At 42.6% G+C, this 22500-nt stretch overlaps 1 protein-coding gene across 1 annotated transcript in view; it reads left to right on the top strand.

Annotated features, from left to right (window-relative positions):
• Window positions 1–22500, top strand: part of LOC124021004 (neurotrypsin-like) — a gene marked incomplete at its 3' end in the record, with an annotated part of 58375 nt that overhangs the window by 28901 nt on the left and 6974 nt on the right. The window contains exons 7-8 of the mRNA XM_046336318.1: window positions 15869–16074; window positions 19607–19697. Of these exons, the coding sequence (XP_046192274.1) occupies window positions 15869–16074; window positions 19607–19697 (297 nt within the window). The remainder of the gene's footprint in view (window positions 1–15868; window positions 16075–19606; window positions 19698–22500) is intronic.

The following is a 22500-nucleotide window of genomic DNA, read 5'->3' on the forward strand; positions in this document are numbered from 1 at the left end:
GGAGTGTTTAGAGGTGTTTAGTGGTGTTGAGGAGTGTTTAATGGTGTTGAGGAGTGTTGAGGTGTGTTTAGTGGTGTTGAGGTGTGTTTAGTGGTGTTGAGGTGTATTTAGAGGTGTTGAGGTGTGTTGAGGATTGGTTAGTGGTGTTGAGGAGTGTTTAGAGGTGTTGAGGTGTGTTTAGTGGTGTTGAGGTGTGTTTAGTGGTGTTGAGGAGTGTTTAGAGGTGTTGAGGTGTGTTTAGTGGTGTTGAGGTGTGTTTAGTGGTGTTGAGGAGTGTTTAGTGGTGTTTAGTGGTGTTGAGGAGTGTTTAGTGGTGTTGAGGTGTGTTTAGAGGTGTTGAGGAGTGTTTAGTGGTGTTGAGGTGTGTTTAGTGGTGTTGAGGAGTGTTTAGTGGTGTTGAGGAGTGTTTAGTGGTGTTGAGGTGTGTTTAGTGGTGTTGAGGAGTGTTTAGAGGTGTTTAGTGGTGTTGAGGTGTGTTTAGTGGTGTTGAGGAGTGTTGAGGTGTGTTTAGTGGTGTTGAGGAGTGTTTAGAGGTGTTTAGTGGTGTTGAGGAGTGTTTAGTGGTGTTGAGGAGTGTTTAGTGGTGTTGAGGTGTGTTTAGTGGTGTTGAGGTGTGTTTAGTGGTGTTGAGGTGTGTTTAGTGGTGTTGAGGTGTGTTGAGGATTGGTTAGTGGTGTTGAGGAGTGTTTAGTGGTGTTGAGGTGTGTTTAGTGGTGTTGAGGTGTGTTTAGTGGTGTTGAGGTGTGTTTAGTGGTGTTGAGGATTGTTTAGTGGTGTTTAGTGGTGTTGAGGAGTGTTTAGTGGTGTTGAGGAGTGTTTAGTGGTGTTGAGGTGTGTTTAGTGGTGTTGAGGTGTGTTGAGGAGTGTTTAGTGGTGTTGAGGTGTGTTGAGGAGTGTTTAGTGGTGTTGAGGAGTGTTTAGAGGTGGTGAGGAGTGTTTAGTGGTGTTGAGGTGTGTTTAGTGGTGTTGAGGTGTGTTGAGGATTGGTTAGTGGTGTTGAGGAGTGTTTAGTGGTGTTGAGGTGTGTTTAGTGGTGTTGAGGTGTGTTTAGTGGTGTTGAGGTGTGTTTAGAGGTGGTGAGGTGTGTTTAGTGGTGTTGAGTGTTTAGTGGTGTTGATTGTTTAGTGGTGTTGAGGTGTGTTTAGTGGTGTTGAGGAGTGTTTAGTGGTGTTGAGGAGTGTTTAGTGGTGTTGAGGAGTGTTTAGTGGTGTTGAGGAGTGTTTAGTGGTGTTGAGGTGTGTTTAGTGGTGTTGAGGAGTGTTTAGTGGTGTTGAGGTGTGTTTAGTGGTGTTGAGTTGCAGGGGGGAGAATTACAAATGCCAAATCTTTCTGGGGGAGGTTTCTATCAGGAGACATGCATCCCCTTCTCTCTCTGTCTCTGTCTCTCTGTGTCTGTCTGTGTCGCTCTGTCTCTCTCTGTCTCTGTCGCTCTGGCTCTCTCTGTGTCGCTCTGTCTGTCTCTCTCTGTCTCTCTCTGTGTCGCTCTGTCTCTCTCTCTGTCTCTCTCTGTGTGTCGCTCTGTCTCTCTCTGTGTCGCTCTGTCTGTCTCTCTCTCTCTGTCTCTCTCTCTCTCTGTCTCTCTCTGTGTGTCGCTCTGTCTCTCTCTGTCTCTCCTCTCTCTGTCTCTCCTCTCTCTGTCTCTCTCTGTTTCTCTCTCTGTTTCTCTCTCTCTCTGTTTCTCTCTGTCTCTCCTCTCTTTGTCTCTCCTCTCTCTGTCTCTCTCTGTCTGAAAGTATCTGCTCAGTAACATCTGTAGTGAATAAGGCAGACAGAGCAGAGCAGAGCGTGACACAGCCTCCTGGTTCAGGGAAAACAAATTACATACATCACACACACACACACACACACACACAGAGATGAATGTGTCTCTGAGGCCTCAGTCAGGTTTTATTACTGACTCTAGGAACTCTAAGAATCTGGAGGACAGACAGACAGACATAATGTAATGTAGATGGTAGAATCTGGAGGACAGATAGACAGACATAATGTAGTGTAGATGGTAGAATCTGGAGGACAGACAGACATAATGTAGTGTAGATGGTAGAATCTGGAGGACAGACAGACAGACATAATGTAGTGTAGATGGTAGAATCTGGAGGACAGACAGAGAGACATAATGTAATGTAGATGGTAGAATCTGGAGGACAGATAGACAGACATAATGTAGTGTAGATGGTAGAATCTGGAGGACAGACAGACATAATGTAGTGTAGATGGTAGAATCTGGAGGACAGACAGACATAATGTAGTGTAGATGGTAGAATCTGGAGGACAGACAGACAGACATAATGTAATGTAGATGGTAGAATCTGGAGGACAGACAGACATACATAATGTAGTGTAGATGGTAGAATCTGGAGGACAGACAGACATAATGTAGTGTAGATGGTAGAATCTGGAGGACAGACAGACAGACATAATGTAATGTAGATGGTAGAATCTGGAGGACAGACAGACAGACATAATGTAATGTAGATGGTAGAATCTGGAGGACAGACAGACATACATAATGTATTGTAGATGGTAGAATCTGGAGGACAGACAGACATAATGTAGTGTAGATGGTAGAATCTGGAGGACAGACAGACAGACATAATGTAATGTAGATGGTAGAATCTGGAGGACAGACAGACATACATAATGTAGTGTAGATGGTAGAATCTGGAGGACAGACAGACATAATGTAGTGTAGATGGTAGAATCTGGAGGACAGACAGACAGACATAATGTAATGTAGATGGTAGAATCTGGAGGACAGACAGACATACATAATGTAGTGTAGATGGTAGAATCTGGAGGACAGACAGACATAATGTAGTGTAGATGGTAGAATCTGGAGGACAGATAGACAGACATAATGTAGTGTAGATGGTAGAATCTGGAGGACAGACAGACATACATAATGTAGTGTAGATGGTAGAATCTGGAGGACAGACAGAGAGACATAATGTAATGTAGATGGTAGAATCTGGAGGACAGATAGACAGACATAATGTAGTGTAGATGGTAGAATCTGGAGGACAGACAGACAGACATAATGTAATGTAGATGGTAGAATCTGGAGGACAGACATACATAATGTAGTGTAGATGGTAGAATCTGGAGGACAGAGATAATGTAGTGTAGATGGTAGAATCTGGAGGACAGACAGACATAATGTAGATGGTAGAATCTGGAGGACAGACATACATAATGTAGTGTAGATGGTAGAATCTGGAGGACAGACAGACATAATGTAGTGTAGATGGTAGAATCTGGAGGACAGACAGACATAATGTAGTGTAGATGGTAGAATCTGGAGGACAGACAGACATAATGTAGTGTAGATGGTAGAATCTGGAGGACAGATAGACAGACATAATGTAATGTAGATGGTAGAATCTGGAGGACAGACATACATAATGTAGTGTAGATGGTAGAATCTGGAGGACAGAGATAATGTAGTGTAGATGGTAGAATCTGGAGGACAGACAGACATAATGTAGATGGTAGAATCTGGAGGACAGACATACATAATGTAGTGTAGATGGTAGAATCTGGAGGACAGACAGACATAATGTAGTGTAGATGGTAGAATCTGGAGGACAGACAGACATAATGTAGTGTAGATGGTAGAATCTGGAGGACAGACAGACATAATGTAGTGTAGATGGTAGAATCTGGAGGACAGACAGACATACATAATGTAGTGTAGATGGTAGAATCTGGAGGACAGACAGACATAATGTAATATAGATGGTAGAATCTGGAGGACAGACAGACATACATAATGTAGTGTAGATGGTAGAATCTGGAGGACAGACAGACATAATGTAGTGTAGATGGTAGAATCTGGAGGACAGACAGACATAATGTAATGTAGATGGTAGAATCTGGAGGACAGACAGACATAATGTAATATAGATGGTAGAATCTGGAGGACAAACAGACATAATGTAATATAGATGGTAGAATCTGGAGGACAGACAGACAGACAGACAGACAGACAGACAGACAGACAGACAGACAGACAGACAGACAGACAGACAGACAGACAGACAGACAGACAGACAGACAGACAGACAGACAGACAGACAGACAGACAGACAGACAGATAATGTAATGTAGATGGTAGAATCTGGAGGACAGACAGACATAATGTAGTGTAGATGGTAGAATCTGGAGGACAGACAGACATAATGTAGTGTAGATGGTAGAATCTGGAGGACAGACAGACATACATAATGTAGTGTAGATGGTAGAATCTGGAGGACAGACAGACATAATGTAATATAGATGGTAGAATCTGAAGGACAGACAGAGATAATGTAGTGTAGATGGTAGAATCTGGAGGACAGACATACATAATGTAGTGTAGATGGTAGAATCTGGAGGACAGACATACATAATGTAGTGTAGATGGTAGAATCTGGAGGACAGAGATAATGTAGTGTAGATGGTAGAATCTGGAGGACAGACAGACATAATGTAGTGTAGATAATATATATAATAATAATAATAATAATAATAATAATATATGCCATTTAGCAGACGCTTTTATCCAAAGCGACTTACAGTCATGTGTGCATACATTCTACGTATGGGTGGTCCCGGGGATTGAACCCACTACCCTGGCGTTACAAGCGCCATGCTCTACCAACTGAGCTACAGAAGGACCACAGATGGTAGATGGTAGAATCTGGAGGACAGACAGACATAATGTAGTGTAGATGGTAGAATCTGGAGGACAGACAGACATAATGTAGTGTAGATGGTAGAATCTGGAGGACAGACAGACAGACATAATGTAGATGGTAGAATCTGGAGGACAGAGATAATGTAGTGTAGATGGTAGAATCTGGAGGACAGACAGACATAATGTAGTGTAGATGGTAGAATCTGGAGGACAGACAGACATAATGTAGATGGTAGAATCTGGAGGACAGACAGAGATAATGTAGTGTAGATGGTAGAATCTGGAGGACAGACAGAGATAATGTAGTGTAGATGGTAGAATCTGGAGGACAGACAGACATACATAATGTAGTGTAGATGGTAGAATCTGGAGGACAGACAGACATACATAATGTAGTGTAGATGGTAGAATCTGGAGGACAGACAGACAGACATAATGTAGTGTAGATGGTAGAATCTGGAGGACAGACAGACATACATAATGTAGTGTAGATGGTAGAATCTGGAGGACAGACAGACATAATGTAATGTAGATGGTAGAATCTGGAGGACAGACAGACAGACATAATGTAGTGTAGATGGTAGAATCTGGAGGACAGACAGACATAATGTAGTGTAGATGGTAGAATCTGGAGGACAGACAGACAGACATAATGTAGATGGTAGAATCTGGAGGACAGAGATAATGTAGTGTAGATGGTAGAATCTGGAGGACAGACAGACATAATGTAGTGTAGATGGTAGAATCTGGAGGACAGACAGACATAATGTAGATGGTAGAATCTGGAGGACAGACAGAGATAATGTAGTGTAGATGGTAGAATCTGGAGGACAGACAGAGATAATGTAGTGTAGATGGTAGAATCTGGAGGACAGACAGACATACATAATGTAGTGTAGATGGTAGAATCTGGAGGACAGACAGACATACATAATGTAGTGTAGATGGTAGAATCTGGAGGACAGACAGACAGACATAATGTAGTGTAGATGGTAGAATCTGGAGGACAGACAGACATACATAATGTAGTGTAGATGGTAGAATCTGGAGGACAGACAGACATAATGTAATGTAGATGGTAGAATCTGGAGGACAGACAGACAGACATAATGTAGTGTAGATGGTAGAATCTGGAGGACAGACAGAGATAATGTAGTGTAGATGGTAGAATCTGGAGGACAGACAGACATAATGTAATATAGATGGTAGAATCTGGAGGACAGACAGAGATAATGTAGTGTAGATGGTAGAATCTGGAGGACAGACAGACAGACATAATGTAGTGTAGATGGTAGAATCTGGAGGACAAACAGACAGACATAATGTAGTGTAGATGGTAGAATCTGGAGGACAGACAGAGATAATGTAGTGTAGATGGTAGAATCTGGAGGACAGACAGAGATAATGTAGTGTAGATGGTAGAATCTGGAGGACAGACAGACATAATGTAGTGTAGATGGTAGAATCTGGAGGACAGACAGACATAATGTAGTGTAGATGGTAGAATCTGGAGGACAGACAGACATAATGTAGTGTAGATGGTAGAATCTGGAGGACAGACAGAGATAATGTAGTGTAGATGGTAGAATCTGGAGGACAGACAGACAGACATAATGTAATGTAGATGGTAGAATCTGGAGGACAGACAGACAGAGATAATGTAATGTAGATGGTAGAATCTGGAGGACAGAGATAATGTAGTGTAGATGGTAGAATCTGGAGGACAGACAGACAGACATAATGTAGTGTAGATGGTAGAATCTGGAGGACAGATAGACAGACATAATGTAATATAGATGGTAGAATCTGGAGGACAGACAGACATAATGTAGTGTAGATGGTAGAATCTAGAGGACAGACAGACATAATGTAATATAGATGGTAGAATCTGGAGGACAGACAGACAGACATAATGTAATGTAGATGGTAGAATCTGGAGGACAGACAGACAGACATAATGTAGTGTAGATGGTAGAATCTGGAGGACAGACATACATAATGTAGTGTAGATGGTAGAATCTGGAGGACAGACATACATAATGTAGTGTAGATGGTAGAATCTGGAGGACAGACAGACATAATGTAATGTAGATGGTAGAATCTGGAGGACAGACAGACAGACATAATCAAATTTATTTATATAGCCCTTCGTACATCAGCTGATATCTCAAAGTGCTGTACAGAAACCCAGCCTAAAACCCCAAACAGCAAACAATGCAGTGTAGATGGTAGAATCTGGAGGACAGACAGACAGACATAATGTAATGTAGATGGTAGAATCTGGAGGACAGACAGACATAATGTAATGTAGATGGTAGAATCTGGAGGACAGACAGACAGACAGACAGACAGACAGACAGACAGACAGACATACATAATGTAGTGTAGATGGTAGAATCTGGAGGACAGACAGACAGACATAATGTAATGTAGATGGTAGAATCTGGAGGACAGACAGACATACATAATGTAGTGTAGATGGTAGAATCTGGAGGACAGACAGACAGACATAATGTAATGTAGATGGTAGAATCTGGAGGACAGACAGACAGACATAATGTAATGTAGATGGTAGAATCTGGAGGACAGACAGACAGACATAATGTAGTGTAGATGGTAGAATCTGGAGGACAGACAGACATAATGTAATGTAGATGGTAGAATCTGGAGGACAGACAGACAGACATAATGTAATGTAGATGGTAGAATCTAGAGGACAGACAGACAGACAGAGATAATGTAGTGTAGATGGTAGAATCTGGAGGACAGACAGACAGACATAATGTAGTGTAGATGGTAGAATCTAGAGGACAGACAGACAGACAGAGATAATGTAGTGTAGATGGTAGAATCTGGAGGACAGACAGACATAATGTAGTGTAGATGGTAGAATCTGGAGGACAGACAGACATAATGTAGTGTAGATGGTAGAATCTGGAGGACAGACAGACATAATGTAGTGTAGATGGTAGAATCTGGAGGACAGACAGACAGACAGACAGACAGACAGACAGACAGACAGACAGACAGACAGACAGACAGACAGACAGACAGACAGACAGACAGACAGACAGACAGACAGACAGAGATAATGTAGTGTAGATGGTAGAATCTGAAGGACAGACAGAGATAATGTAGTGTAGATGGTAGAATCTGGAGGACAGGCAGACATAATGTAGTGTAGATGGTAGAATCTAGAGGACAGAGATAATGTAGTGTAGATGGTAGAATCTGGAGGACAGACAGACAGACATAATGTAATGTAGATGGTAGAATCTGAAGGACAGACAGAGATAATGTAGTGTAGATGGTAGAATCTGGAGGACAGAGATAATGTAGTGTAGATAGTAGAATCTGAAGGACAGACAGACATAATGTAGTGTAGATGGTAGAATCTGGAGGACAGACAGAGATAATGTAGTGTAGATGGTAGAATCTGGAGGACAGAGATAATGTAGTGTAGATGCTAGTGGATGTGTTTGTGTCTCAGTGTGTGTTGTGTTTTTGGTCTCGTCTCCTTCGCTCCTCAGTGTGCCCCTTCCCATTTACACCAGATATGTGTATGTAGTGACGAGATGCACGTCTCCACCCTAACAATGGGAGTCGTGGTCCCAAAGGTGGGAAGGCAGGCGACAAGCTGAGGTAAACCCAAAGAAACACATTGGCTTTAATTTGGACAGATTTTAGAGAGAGTGAAACCTCTCTCTTCACCTCTTCCTCTCTGTTTAATCACACCAAGCCCCTCCCACTGTCTCTCACACCAAGCCCCTCCCACTGCCTCTCACACCAAGCCCCTCCCACTGCCTCTCACTCCAAGCCCCTCCCACTGCCTCTCACACAAAGCCCCTCCCCCTGCCTCTCACGCCAAGCCCCTCCCACTGCCTCTCACTCCAAGCCCCTCCCACTGCCTCTCACACAAAGCCCCTCCCCCTGCCTCTCACGCAAAGCCCCTCCCACTGCCTCTCACGCCAAGCCCCTCCCACTGCCTCTCACACCAAGCACCTCCCCCGCCTCTCACGCAAATTCCCTCCCCCCGCCTCTCACGCCAAGTCCCCCTCTGTCTCTCACGCCAAGCCCCTCCCACTGTCTGTCACACCAAGCCCCTCCTACTGCCTCTCATGCCAAGCCCCTCCCACTGCCTGTCACACCAAGCCCCTTCCTCTCACGCCAAGCACCACCCCCGCCTCTCACACAAAGCCCCTCCCCCTGCCTCTCACGCCAAGACCCTCCCACTGCCTCTCACTCCAAGCCCCTCCCACTGCCTCTCACACAAAGCCCCTCCCCTGCCTCTCACGCAAAGCCCCTCCCACTGCCTCTCACGCCAAGCCCCTCCCACTGCCTCTCACGCCAAGCACCTCCCCCGCCTCTCACGCAAATTCCCTCCCCCCGCCTCTCATGCCAAGTCCCCCTCTGTCTCTCACGCCAAGCCCCTACCTCTGCCTCTCACGCCAAGCCCCTCCCACTGCCTCTCACGCCAAGCTCCTCCCCCTGCCTCTCACTCCAACAAAGTTGAGAGATCACATCTCCCTCTCTGACAAGCGTTTTATCTCGCAATTTGCATTTGAGGAGTGTTCCAACAGAATGGTTCATATGGACACTGAAACACATGGAGATTATTTTACTGTAATAGAGATATGGACACTGAAACACATGGAGATTATTTTACTGTAATAGAGATATGGAAACTGAATCACATGGAGATTATTTTACTGTAGTAGAGATATGGACACTGAATCACATGGAGATTATTTTACTGTAATAGAGATATGGACACGGAAACACATGGAGATTATTTTACTGTAAGAGAGATATGGACACTGAAACACATGGAGATTATTTTCTGTAATAGAGATATGGACACTGAAACACATGGAGATTATTTTACTGTAATAGAGATATGGACACTGAAAAACATGGAGATTATTTTACTGTAATAGAGATGTAGACACTGAAACACATGGAGATTATTTTACTGTAATAGAGATATGGACACTGAAACATGGAGATTATTTTACTGTAATAGAGATGTGGACACTGAAACACATGGAGATTATTTTACTGTAAGAGAGATATGGACACTGAAACACATGGAGATTATTTTCTGTAATAGAGATATGGACACTGAAACACATGGAGATTATTTTACTGTAATAGAGATATGGACACTGAAAAACATGGAGATTATTTTACTGTAATAGAGATATGGACACTGAAACACATGGAGATTATTTTACTGTAATAGAGATGTGGACACTGAAACACATGGAGATTATGTTACTGTAATAGAGATATGGACACTGAAACACATGGAGATTATTTTACTGTAATAGAGATATGGACACTGAAACACATAGAGATGATTTTACTGTAAAAGAGATATGGACACTGAAACACATGGAGATTATTTTACTGTAATAGAGATGTGGACACTGAATCACATAGAGATGATTTTACTGTAAAAGAGATATGGACACTGAAACACATGGAGATTATTTTACTGTAATAGAGATGTGGACACTGAAACACATGGAGATTATTTTACTGTAATAGAGATATGGACACTGAAACACATGGAGATTATTTTACTGTAAAAGAGATATGGACACTGAAACACATGGAGATTATTTTACTGTAATAGAGATATGGACACTGAAACACATGAAGATGTGGACACTGAAACACATGGAGATTATTTTACTGTAATAGAGATATGGACACTGAAACACATGGAGATTATTTTACTGTAATAGAGATATGGACACTGAAACACATGGAGATGTGGACACTGAAACACATGGATATTATTTTACTGTAATAGAGATATGGACACTGAAACACATAGAGATGATTTTACTGTAAAGAGATATGGACACTGAAACACATGGAGATGATTTTACTGTAATAGAGATGTGGACACTGAAACAAAGACAAAGAAACAGTTGATTCAGTTGGTAGACCAATGATGATTCAGTTAGTTACAGTGATTCAGTTGGTTACAATGATGATTCAGTTGGTTACAGTGATTCAGTTGGTTACAACGATGATTCAGTTGGTTACAATGATGATTCAGTTAGTTACAGTGATTCAGTTGGTTACAATGATGATTCAGTTGGTTACAGTGATTCAGTTGGTTACAATGATGATTCAGTTGGTTACAATGATGATTCAGTTGGTAGACCAATGGTGATTCAGTTAGTTACAGTGATTCAGTTGGTTACAATGATGATTCAGTTGGTTACAATGATGATTCAGTTGGTAGACCAATGATGATTCAGTTGGTTACAGTGATTCAGTTGGTCGACCAATGATGATTCAGTTGGTAGACCAATGATGATTCAGTTGGTTACAGTGATTCAGTTGGTCGACCAATGATGATTCAGTTGGTTACAATGATGATTCAGTTGGTAGACCAATGATGATTCAGTTGGTTACAATGATGATTCAGTTGGTCGACCAATGATGATTCAGTTAGTTACAGTGATTCAGTTGGTCGACCAATGATGATTCAGTTACCGACAATGATGATTCAGTTGGTTACAATGATGATTCAGTTGGTTACAATGATGATTCAGTTGGTTACAATGATGATTCAGTTGTTTACAATGATGATTCAGTTGTTTACAATGATGATTCAGTTAGTTACAATGATGATTCAGTTAGTTACAGTGATGATTCAGTTGTTTACAATGATGATTCAGTTGGTTACAATGATGATTCAGTTGGTTACAATGATGATTCAAATCAAATCAAATTTATTTATATAGCCCTTCGTACATCAGCTGATATCTCAAAGTGCTGTACAGAAACCCAGCCTAAAACCCCAAACAGCAAACAATGCAAGTGTAGAAGCACGGTGGCTAGGAAAAACTCCCTAGAAAGGCCAAAACCTAGGAAGAAACCTAGAGATCAACCAGGCTATGTGGGGTGGCCAGTCCTCTTCATCCGTACCGTAGTTGATTCATTGGTATCGTAGTTGATTCAACCGTACCGTAGTTGATTCAACCGTACCGTAGTTGATTCAACCGTATCGTAGTTGATTCAACCGTATCGTAGTTGATTCATTGGTATCGTAGTTGGTTCAACCGTATCGTAGTTGATTCAACCGTACCGTAGTTGATTCAACCGTACCGTAGTTGATTCAACCGTACCATAGTTGATTCAACCGCACCGTAGTTGATTCAACCGTATCGTAGTTGATTCAACCGTATCGTAGTTGATTCAACCGTATCGTAATTGATTCATTGGTATCGTAGTTGATTCATTCGTATCGTAGTTGATTCAACCGTATCGTAGTTGATTCAACCGTATCGTAGTTGATTCAACCGTTCCGTAGTTGATTCATTGGTATCGTAGTTGATTCAACCGCACCGTAGTTGATTCAACCGCACCGTAGTTGATTCAACCGTACCGTAGTTGATTCAACCGTACCATAGTTGATTCAACCGCACCGTAGTAGATTCAACCGTATCGTAGTTGATTCAACCGTATCGTAGTTGATTCAACCGTATCGTAATTGATTCATTGGTATCGTAGTTGATTCATTCGTATCGTAGTTGATTCAACCGTATCGTAGTTGATTCAACCGTATCGATATGGACACTGAATCACATAGAGATGATTTTACTGTAAAAGAGATATGGACACTGAAACACATGGAGATTATTTTACTGTAATAGAGATGTGGACACTGAAACACATGGAGATTATTTTACTGTAATAGAGATATGGACACTGAAACACATAGAGATTATTTTACTGTAAAAGAGATATGGACACTGAAACACATGGAGATTATTTTACTGTAATAGAGATATGGACACTGAAACACATGAAGATGTGGACACTGAAACACATGGAGATTATTTTACTGTAATAGAGATATGGACACTGAAACACATGGAGATTATTTTACTGTAATAGAGATATGGACACTGAAACACATGGAGATGTGGACACTGAAACACATGGATATTATTTTACTGTAATAGAGATATGGACACTGAAACACATAGAGATGATTTTACTGTAAAGAGATATGGACACTGAAACACATGGAGATGATTTTACTGTAATAGAGATGTGGACACTGAAACAAAGACAAAGAAACAGTTGATTCAGTTGGTAGACCAATGATGATTCAGTTAGTTACAGTGATTCAGTTGGTTACAATGATGATTCAGTTGGTTACAGTGATTCAGTTGGTTACAATGATGATTCAGTTGGTTACAATGATGATTCAGTTAGTTACAGTGATTCAGTTGGTTACAATGATGATTCAGTTGGTTACAGTGATTCAGTTGGTTACAATGATGATTCAGTTGGTTACAATGATGATTCAGTTGGTAGACCAATGGTGATTCAGTTAGTTACAGTGATTCAGTTGGTTACAATGATGATTCAGTTGGTTACAATGATGATTCAGTTGGTTACAATGATGATTCTGTTGGTAGACCAATGATGATTCAGTTGGTTACAGTGATTCAGTTGGTCGACCAATGATGATTCAGTTGGTTACAATGATGATTCAGTTGGTAGACCAATGATGATTCAGTTGGTTACAGTGATTCAGTTGGTCGACCAATGATGATTCAGTTGGTTACAATGATGATTCAGTTGGTAGACCAATGATGATTCAGTTGGTTACAATGATGATTCAGTTGGTCGACCAATGATGATTCAGTTAGTTACAGTGATTCAGTTGGTCGACCAATGATGATTCAGTTACCGACAATGATGATTCAGTTGGTTACAATGATGATTCAGTTGGTTACAATGATGATTCAGTTGGTTACAATGATGATTCAGTTAGTTACAGTGATTCAGTTGGTAGACCAATGATGACTCAGTTAGTTACAATGATGATTCAGTTGGTTACAATGATGATTCAGTTGGTTACAATGAGGATTCAGTTAGTTACAATGATGATTCAGTTGTTTACAATGATGATTCAGTTAGTTACAATGATGATTCAGTTAGTTACAATGATGATTCAGTTAGTTACAGTGATGATTCAGTTGTTTACAATGATGATTCAGTTGGTTACAATGATGATTCAGTTGGTTACAATGATGATTCAAATCAAATCAAATTTATTTATATAGCCCTTCGTACATCAGCTGATATCTCAAAGTGCTGTACAGAAACCCAGCCTAAAACCCCAAACAGCAAACAATGCAAGTGTAGAAGCACGGTGGCTACGAAAAACTCCCTAGAAAGGCCAAAACCTAGGAAGAAACCTAGAGATCAACCAGGCTATGTGGGGTGGCCAGTCCTCTTCATCCGTACCGTAGTTGATTCATTGGTATCGTAGTTGATTCAACCGCACCGTAGTTGATTCAACCGCACCGTAGTTGATTCAACCGTATCGTAGTTGATTCAACCGTATCGTAGTTGATTCATTGGTATCGTAGTTGGTTCAACCGCATCGTAGTTGATTCAACCGCACCGTAGTTGATTCAACCGTACCGCAGTTGATTCAACCGTACCGTAGTTGATTCAACCGCATCGTAATTGATTCATTGGTATCGTAGTTGATTCAAACGCATCGTAGTTGATTCAACCGCATCGTAGTTGATTCAACCGTATCGTAGTTGATTCAACCATACCATAGTTGATTCAACCGCACCGTAGTTGATTCAACCGTATCGTAGTTGATTCAACCGTATCGTAGTTGATTCAACCGTATCGTAATTGATTCATTGGTATCGTAGTTGATTCATTCGTATCGTAGTTGATTCAACCGTATCGTAGTTGATTCAACCGTATCGTAGTTGATTCAACCGTTCCGTAGTTGATTCAACCGTATCGTAGTTGATTCAACCGTATCGTAGTTGATTCAACCGTATCGTAATTGATTCATTGGTATCGTAGTTGATTCATTCGTATCGTAGTTGATTCAACCGCATCGTAGTTGATTAAACCGTGCCGTAGTTGATTCATTGGTATCGTAGTTGATTCAACCGTATCGTAGTTGATTCAACCGTATCGTAGTTGATTCATTGGTATCGTAGTTGATTCATTGGTATCGTAGTTGATTCAACCGTATCGTAGTTGATTCATTGGTATAGTAGTTGATTCAACCGTATCGTAGTTGATTCATTGGTATCGTAGTTGATTCAACCGTATCGTAGTTGATTCAACCGTACTGTAGTTGATTCAACCGTACCGTAGTTGATTCATTGGTATCGTAGTTGATTCATTGGTATCGTAGTTGATTCAACCGTATCGTAGTTGATTCAACAGTATCGTAGTTGATTCAACCGTATCGTAGTTGATTCATCCGTACCGTAGTTGATTCATTGGTATCGTAGTTGATTCAACCGTATCGTAGTTGATTCATTGGTATCGTAGTTGATTCAACCGTGTCGTAGTTGATTCAACCGTATCGTAGTTGATTCAACCGTATCGTAGTTGATTCAACCGTATCGTAGTTGATTCAACCGTATCGTAGTTGATTCAACCGTACTGTAGTTGATTCAACCGTATCGTAGTTGATTCATTCGTATCGTAGTTGATTCATTCGTACCGTAGTTGATTCATTGGTATCGTATTTGATTCAACCGTACCGTAGTTGATTCATTGGTATCGTAGTTGATTCAACCGTATTGTAGTTGATTCAACCGTACTGTAGTTGATTCAACCGTATCGTAGTTGATTCATTCGTATCGTAGTTGATTCATTGGTATCGTAGTTGATTCAACCGTATTGTAGTTGATTCAACCGTACTGTAGTTGATTCAACCGTATCGTAGTTGATTCAACCGTATCGTAGTTGATTCAACCGTATTGTAGTTGATTCAACCGTACCGTAGTTGATTCAACCGTATCGTAGTTGATTCATTCGTATCGTAGTTGATTCATTGGTATCGTAGTTGATTCAACCGTATTGTAGTTGATTCAACCGTACTGTAGTTGATTCAACCGTATCGTAGTTGATTCATTGGTATCGTAGTTGATTCAACCGTATCGTAGTTGATTCAACCGTATCGTAGTTGATTCAACCGTACCGTAGTTGATTCAACCGTACAGTAGTTGATTCAACCGTACCGTAGTTGATTCAACCGTCGTAGTTGATTCAACCGTATCGTAGTTGATTCATCGGTATCTTCAGTGTCTAAGTGTAACTCTGTTGTGTGTAAGTGTGTTTTACGCTCATACACTCTGTCTGTCTGCGATGTTTGTGTGTCGTCTTCAGTGGAGTGGCGAAGGCCCGTGTGATGGCGTATTTTGGCGAGGGGGAGGGGCCTATCCATGTGGACAACGTGAAGTGTTCCGGCGAAGAGCGTTCATTGGTCGACTGCCTCAAACAGCCAACCGGGACGCATAACTGTCGCCATAGCGAAGACGCCGGGGTCATCTGTGACTACGGCCAATCACAGTTCAGCGACACAGAGGGCAAAGGTCAGTGGTGATGTCACAAACATATTTATCTTACGTCAACCTGTTCTAGGAGAAATCCCAGTTTAGTATCTAACACAGAGAGACACCATTGGGGTTGGGGTTACCATTGGGGTTAGGGTTACCATTGGGGTTAGGGTTACCATTGGGGTTACCATTGGGGTTGGGGTTACGATTGGGGTTAGGGTTACCATTGGAGTTACCATTGGGGTTGGGGTTACCATTGGGGTTACCATTGGGGTTAGGGTTACCATTGGGGTTGGGGTTACCATTGGGGTTAGGGTTACAATTGGGGTTACCATTGGGGTTAGGGTTACCATTGGGGTTACCATTGGGGTTACCATTGGGGTTAGGGTTACCATTGGGGTTAGGGTTACCATTGGGGTTGGGGTTACCATTGGGGTTAGGGTTACCATTGGGGTTACGATTGGGGTTAGGGTTACCATTGGGGTTACCATTGGGGTTACCATTGGGGTTAGGGTTACCATTGGGGTTAGGGTTACCATTGGGGTTGGGGTTACCATTGGGGTTAGGGTTACCATTGGGGTTACCATTGGGGTTGGGGTTACCATTGGGGTTGGGGTTACCATTGGGGTTGGGGTTACCATTGGGGTTAGGGTTACCATTGGGGTTAGGGTTACCATTGGGGTTGGGGTTACCATTGGGGTTACCATTGGGGTTAGGGTTACCATTGGGGTTAGGGTTACCATTGGGGTTAGGGTTACCATTGGGGTTAGGGTTACCATTGGGGTTGGGGTTACCATTGGGGTTACCATTGGGGTTAGGGTTACCATTGGGGTTACCATTGGGGTTAGGGTTACCATTGGGGTTACCATTGGGGTTGGGGTTACCATTGGGGTTGGGGTTACCATTGGGGTTACCATTGGGGTTGGGGTTACCATTGGGGTTACCATTGGGGTTAGGGTTACCATTGGGGTTAGGGTTACCATTGGGGTTGGGGTTACCATTGGGGTTAGGGTTACCATTGGGGTTGGGGTTACCATTGGGGTTACCATTGGGGTTGGGGTTACCATTGGGGTTAGGGTTACCATTGGGGTTACCATTGGGGTTGGGGTTACCATTGGGGTTAGGGTTACCATTGGGGTTACCATTGGGGTTTGTGTTACCATTGGGGTTACCATTGGGGTTAGGGTTACCATTGGGGTTGGGGTTACCATTGAGGTTTGTGTTACCATTGGGGTTACCATTGGGGTTGGGGTTACCATTGGGGTTACCATTGGGGTTGGGGTTACCATTGGGGTTGGGGTTACCATTGGGGTTACCATTGGGGTTGGGGTTACCATTGGGGTTACCATTGGGGTTACCATTGGGGTTAGGGTTACCATTGGGGTTAGGGTTACCATTGGGGTTAGGGTTACCATTGGTGTTACCATCGGGGTTAGGGTTACCATTGGGGTTAGGGTTACCATTGGGGTTGGGGTTACCATTGGGGTTAGGGTTACCATTGGGGTTACCATTGGGGTTACCATTGGGGTTAGGGTTACCATTGGGGTTACCATTGGGGTTACCATTGGGGTTAGGGTTACCATTGGGGTTGGGGTTACCATTGGGGTTACCATTGGGGTTAGCATTGGGGTTAGGGTTACCATTGGGGTTACCATTGGGGTTACCATTGGGGTTGGGGTTACCATTGGGGTTGGGGTTACCATTGGGGTTACCATTGGGGTTGGGGTTACCATTGGGGTTACCATTGGGGTTACCATTGGGGTTAGGGTTACCATTGGGGTTAGGGTTACCATTGGGGTTGGGGTTACCATTGGGGTTACCATTGGGGTTGGGGTTACCATTGGGGTTAGGGTTACCATTGGGGTTACCATTGGGGTTGGTGTTACCATTGGGGTTAGGGTTACCATTGGGGTTACCATTGGGGTTTGTGTTACCATTGGGGTTACCATTGGGGTTAGGGTTACCATTGGGGTTGGGGTTACCATTGAGGTTTGTGTTACCATTGGGGTTACCATTGGGGTTGGGGTTACCATTGGGGTTACCATTGGGGTTGGGGTTACCATTGGGGTCGGGGTTACCATTGGGGTTACCATTGGGGTTAGGGTTACCATTGGGGTTACCATTGGGGTTAGGGTTACCATTGGGGTTAGGGTTACCATTGGGGTTAGGGTTACCATTGGTGTTACCATCGGGGTTAGGGTTACCATTGGGGTTAGGGTTACCATTGGGGTTGGGGTTACCATTGGGGTTAGGGTTACCATTGGGGTTACCATTGGGGTTACCATTGTGGTTAGGGTTACCATTGGGGTTACCATTGGGGTTACCATTGGGGTTAGGGTTACCATTGGGGTTGGGGTTACCATTGAGGTTTGTGTTACCATTGGGGTTACCATTGGGGTTGGGGTTACCATTGGGGTTACCATTGGGGTTGGGGTTACCATTGGGGTTACCATTGGGGTTACCATTGGGGTTACCATTGGGGTTGGGGTTACCATTGGGGTTAGGGTTACCATTGGGGTTAGGGTTACCATTGGGTTACCATTGGGGTTACCATTGGGGTTAGGGTTACCATTGGGGTTAGGGTTACCATTGGTGTTACCATCGGGGTTGGGTTACCATTGGGGTTAGGGTTACCATTGGGGTTGGGGTTACCATTGGGGTTAGGGTTACCATTGGGGTTACCATTGGGGTTACCATTGGGGTTAGGGTTACCATTGGGGTTACCATTGGGGTTACCATTGGGGTTGGGGTTACCATTGGGGTTGGGGTTAGCATTGGGGTTACCATTGGGGTTAGCATTGGGGTTAGGGTTACCATTGGGGTTACCATTGGGGTTACCATTGGGGTTAGGGTTAAGGTTAATGTTCCTGTCTGTCTGTGTTAGATACTAAACTAATGTTCCTGTCTGTCTGTGTTAGATACTAAACTAATGTTTCTGTCTGTCTGTCTGTGTTAGATACTAAACTAATGTTCCTGTCTGTCTGTGTTAGATACTAAACTAATGTTCCTGTCTGTCTGTCTGTGTTAGATACTAAACTAACGTTCCTGTCTGTCTTCCTGTCTGTGTTAGATACTAAACTAATGTTCCTGTCTGTCTGTGTTAGATACTAAACTAATGTTCCTGTCTGTCTGTGTTAGATACTAAACTAATGTTCCTGTCTGTCTGTGTTAGATACTATACGAATGTTCCTGTCTGTACGGTGGAGTCTGTGTTAGGTACTAACGGTCCTGTCTGTGTTAGATACTAACTGTCTGTCTGTGTTAGATACTAACTGTCTGTCTGTGTTAGATACTAACTGTCTATCTGTGTTAGGTACGGTGGAGTCTGTGTTAGATACTAACTGTCTGTCTGTGTTAGATACCAACTGTCTGTCTGTGTTAGGTACGGTGGAGTCTGTGTTAGATCCTGTCTGTGTTAGATACTAACTGTCTGTCTGTGTTAGGTACGGTGGAGTCTGTGTTAGATCCTGTCTGTGTTAGATACTAACTGTCTGTCTGTGTTAGATACTAACTGTCTGTCTGTGTCAGATCCTGTTTGTGTTAGATACTAACTGTCTGTCTGTGTTAGGTACGGTGGAGTCTGTGTTAGATCCTGTCTGTGGGTTGAGGCTGATACATACACGCCAACGCAGAATCATAGGAGGAGAGAACTCACTGAGGTAAGGAGAGAACTACATATATATATATATACCTGTGTGTTGATGGGTGTTGTAGTTTAATATAATCCAGAATCATAGGAGGAGAGAACTACATATATATACTGGTGTGTTGATGGGTGTTGTAGTTTAATATACTCCAGAATCATAGGAGGAGAGATCTCACTGAGGTAAGGAGAGAACTACATATATATACTGGTGTGTTGATGGGTGTTGTAGTTTAATATAATACAGATGTATTATATTATAATACATGGTGTGTTGTTGGGTGTTGTAGTTCTAGTATCAGTTTATGTTGGGTGTTGTAGTTCTAGTATCCGTGTATGTTGGGTGTTGTAGTTCTAGTATCAGTATATGTTGGGTGTGGTTGTTCTAGTATCCGTGTATGTTGGGTGTTGTAGTTCTAGTATCAGTTTATGTTGGGTGTTGTAGTTCTAGTATCAGTTTATGTTGGGTGTTGTAGTTCTAGTATATTATTATTATTATTAGTATCCGTGTATGTTGTATGTTGGGTGTTGTAGTTCTAGTATCCGTGTATGTTGGGTGTTGTAGTTCTAGTATCCGTGTATGTTGGGTGTTGTAGTTCTAGTATATTATTATTATTATTAGTATCCGTGTATGTTGTATGTTGGGTGTTGTAGTTCTAGTAGTGTATGTTGGGTGTTGTAGTTCTAGTATATTATTATTATTATTAGTATCCGTGTATGTTGTATGTTGGGTGTTGTAGTTCTAGTATCCGTGTATGTTGGGTGTTGTAGTTCTAGTATATTATTATTATTATTAGTATCCGTGTATGTTGTATGTTGGGTGTTGTAGTTGGGTGTCCGTGTATGTTGGGTGTTGTAGTTCTAGTATATTATTATTATTATTAGTATCCGTGTATGTTGTATGTTGGGTGTTGTAGTTCTAGTATCCGTGTATGTTGGGTGTTGTAGTTCTAGTATATTATTATTATTATTAGTATCCGTGTATGTTGTATGTTGGGTGTTGTAGTTGGGTGTCCGTGTCTAACCCTCATTAGTTTTATTGTGTGTGTGTGTGTGTGTGTGTGTGTGTGTGTGTGTGTGTGTGTGTGTGTGTGTGTGTGTGTGTGTGTGTGTGTGTGTGTGTGTGTGTGTGTGTGTGTGTGTGTGTGTGTGTGTGTGTGTGTGTGTGTGTGTGTGTGTGTGTAGGGAGGCTGGCCATGGCAGGCTGCGGTGCGTCTCAGAGGCTCTCGGGGGACGGAAGGTTGGTGTGTGGAGCCGACTCTCATCAGCTCCTGTTGGGTACTCACCTCAGCTCACTGCTTTAAGAGGTAACTCACCTCACTGCTTTAAGAGGTAACTCACCTCAGCTCACTGCTTTAAGAGGTAACTCACCTCAGCTCACTGCTTTAAGAGGTAACTCACCTCAGCTCACTGCTTTAAGAGGTAACTCACCTCACTGCTTTAAGAGGTAACTCACCTCACTGCTTTAAGAGGTAACTCACCTCACTGCTTTAAGAGGTAACTCACCTCACTGCTTTAAGAGGTAACTCACCTCACTGCTTTAAGAGGTAACTCACCTCACTGCTTTAAGAGGTAACTCACCTCACCTCACTGCTTTAAGAGGTAACTCACCTCACTGCTTTAAGAGGTAACTCACCTCACTGCTTTAAGAGGTAACTCACCTCACTGCTTTAAGAGGTAACTCACCTCAGCTCACTGCTTTAAGAGGTAACTCACCTCACTGCTTTAAGAGGTAACTCACCTCAGCTCACTGCTTTAAGAGGTAACTCACCTCACTGCTTTAAGAGGTAACTCACCTCAGCTCACTGCTTTAAGAGGTAACTCACCTCACTGCTTTAAGAGGTAACTCACCTCAGCTCACTGCTTTAAGAGGTAACTCAGCTCACTGCTTTAAGAGGTAACTCACCTCACTGCTTTAAGAGGTAACTCACGTCACCGCTTTAAGAGGTAACTCACCTCACTGCTTTAAGAGATAACTCACCTCACTGCTTTAAGAGGTAACTCACCTCACTGCTTTAAGAGGTAACTCACCTCACTGCTTTAAGAGGTAACTCACCTCACCTCACTGCTTTAAGAGGTAACTCACCTCACTGCTTTAAGAGGTAACTCACCTCACCTCACTGCTTTAAGAGGTAACTCACCTCACTGCTTTAAGAGGTAACTCACCTCACTGCTTTAAGAGGTAACTCACCTCACTGCTTTAAGAGGTAACTCACCTCACCTCACTGCTTTAAGAGGTAACTCACCTCACTGCTTTAAGAGGTAACTCACCTCACTGCTTTAAGAGGTAACTCACCTCAGCTCACTGCTTTAAGAGGTAACTCACCTCACTGCTTTAAGAGGTAACTCACCTCAGCTCACTGCTTTAAGAGGTAACTCACCTCACTGCTTTAAGAGGTAACTCACCTCACTGCTTTAAGAGGTAACTCACCTCACTGCCTTAAGAGGTAACTCACCTCACTGCTTTAAGAGGTAACTCACCTCACTGCTTTAAGAGGTAACTCACCTCACTGCTTTAAGAGGTAACTCACCTCACTGCTTTAAGAGGTAACTCACCTCACTGCTTTAAGAGGTAACTCACCTCACTGCTTTAAGAGGTAACTCACCTCACTGCTTTAAGAGATAACTCACCTCACTGCTTTAAGAGGTAACTCACCTCACTGCTTTAAGAGGTAACTCACCTCACTGCTTTAAGAGGTAACTCACCTCACTGCTTTAAGAGGTAACTCACCTCACTGCTTTAAGAGGTAACTCACCTCACTGCTTTAAGAGGTAACTCACCTCACCTCACTGCTTTAAGAGGTAACTCACCTCACTGC

The sequence above is a fragment of the Oncorhynchus gorbuscha genome, unplaced genomic scaffold (genome assembly GCF_021184085.1).
Source record: "Oncorhynchus gorbuscha isolate QuinsamMale2020 ecotype Even-year unplaced genomic scaffold, OgorEven_v1.0 Un_scaffold_1018, whole genome shotgun sequence".
Lineage (NCBI taxonomy): Eukaryota > Metazoa > Chordata > Actinopteri > Salmoniformes > Salmonidae > Oncorhynchus > Oncorhynchus gorbuscha.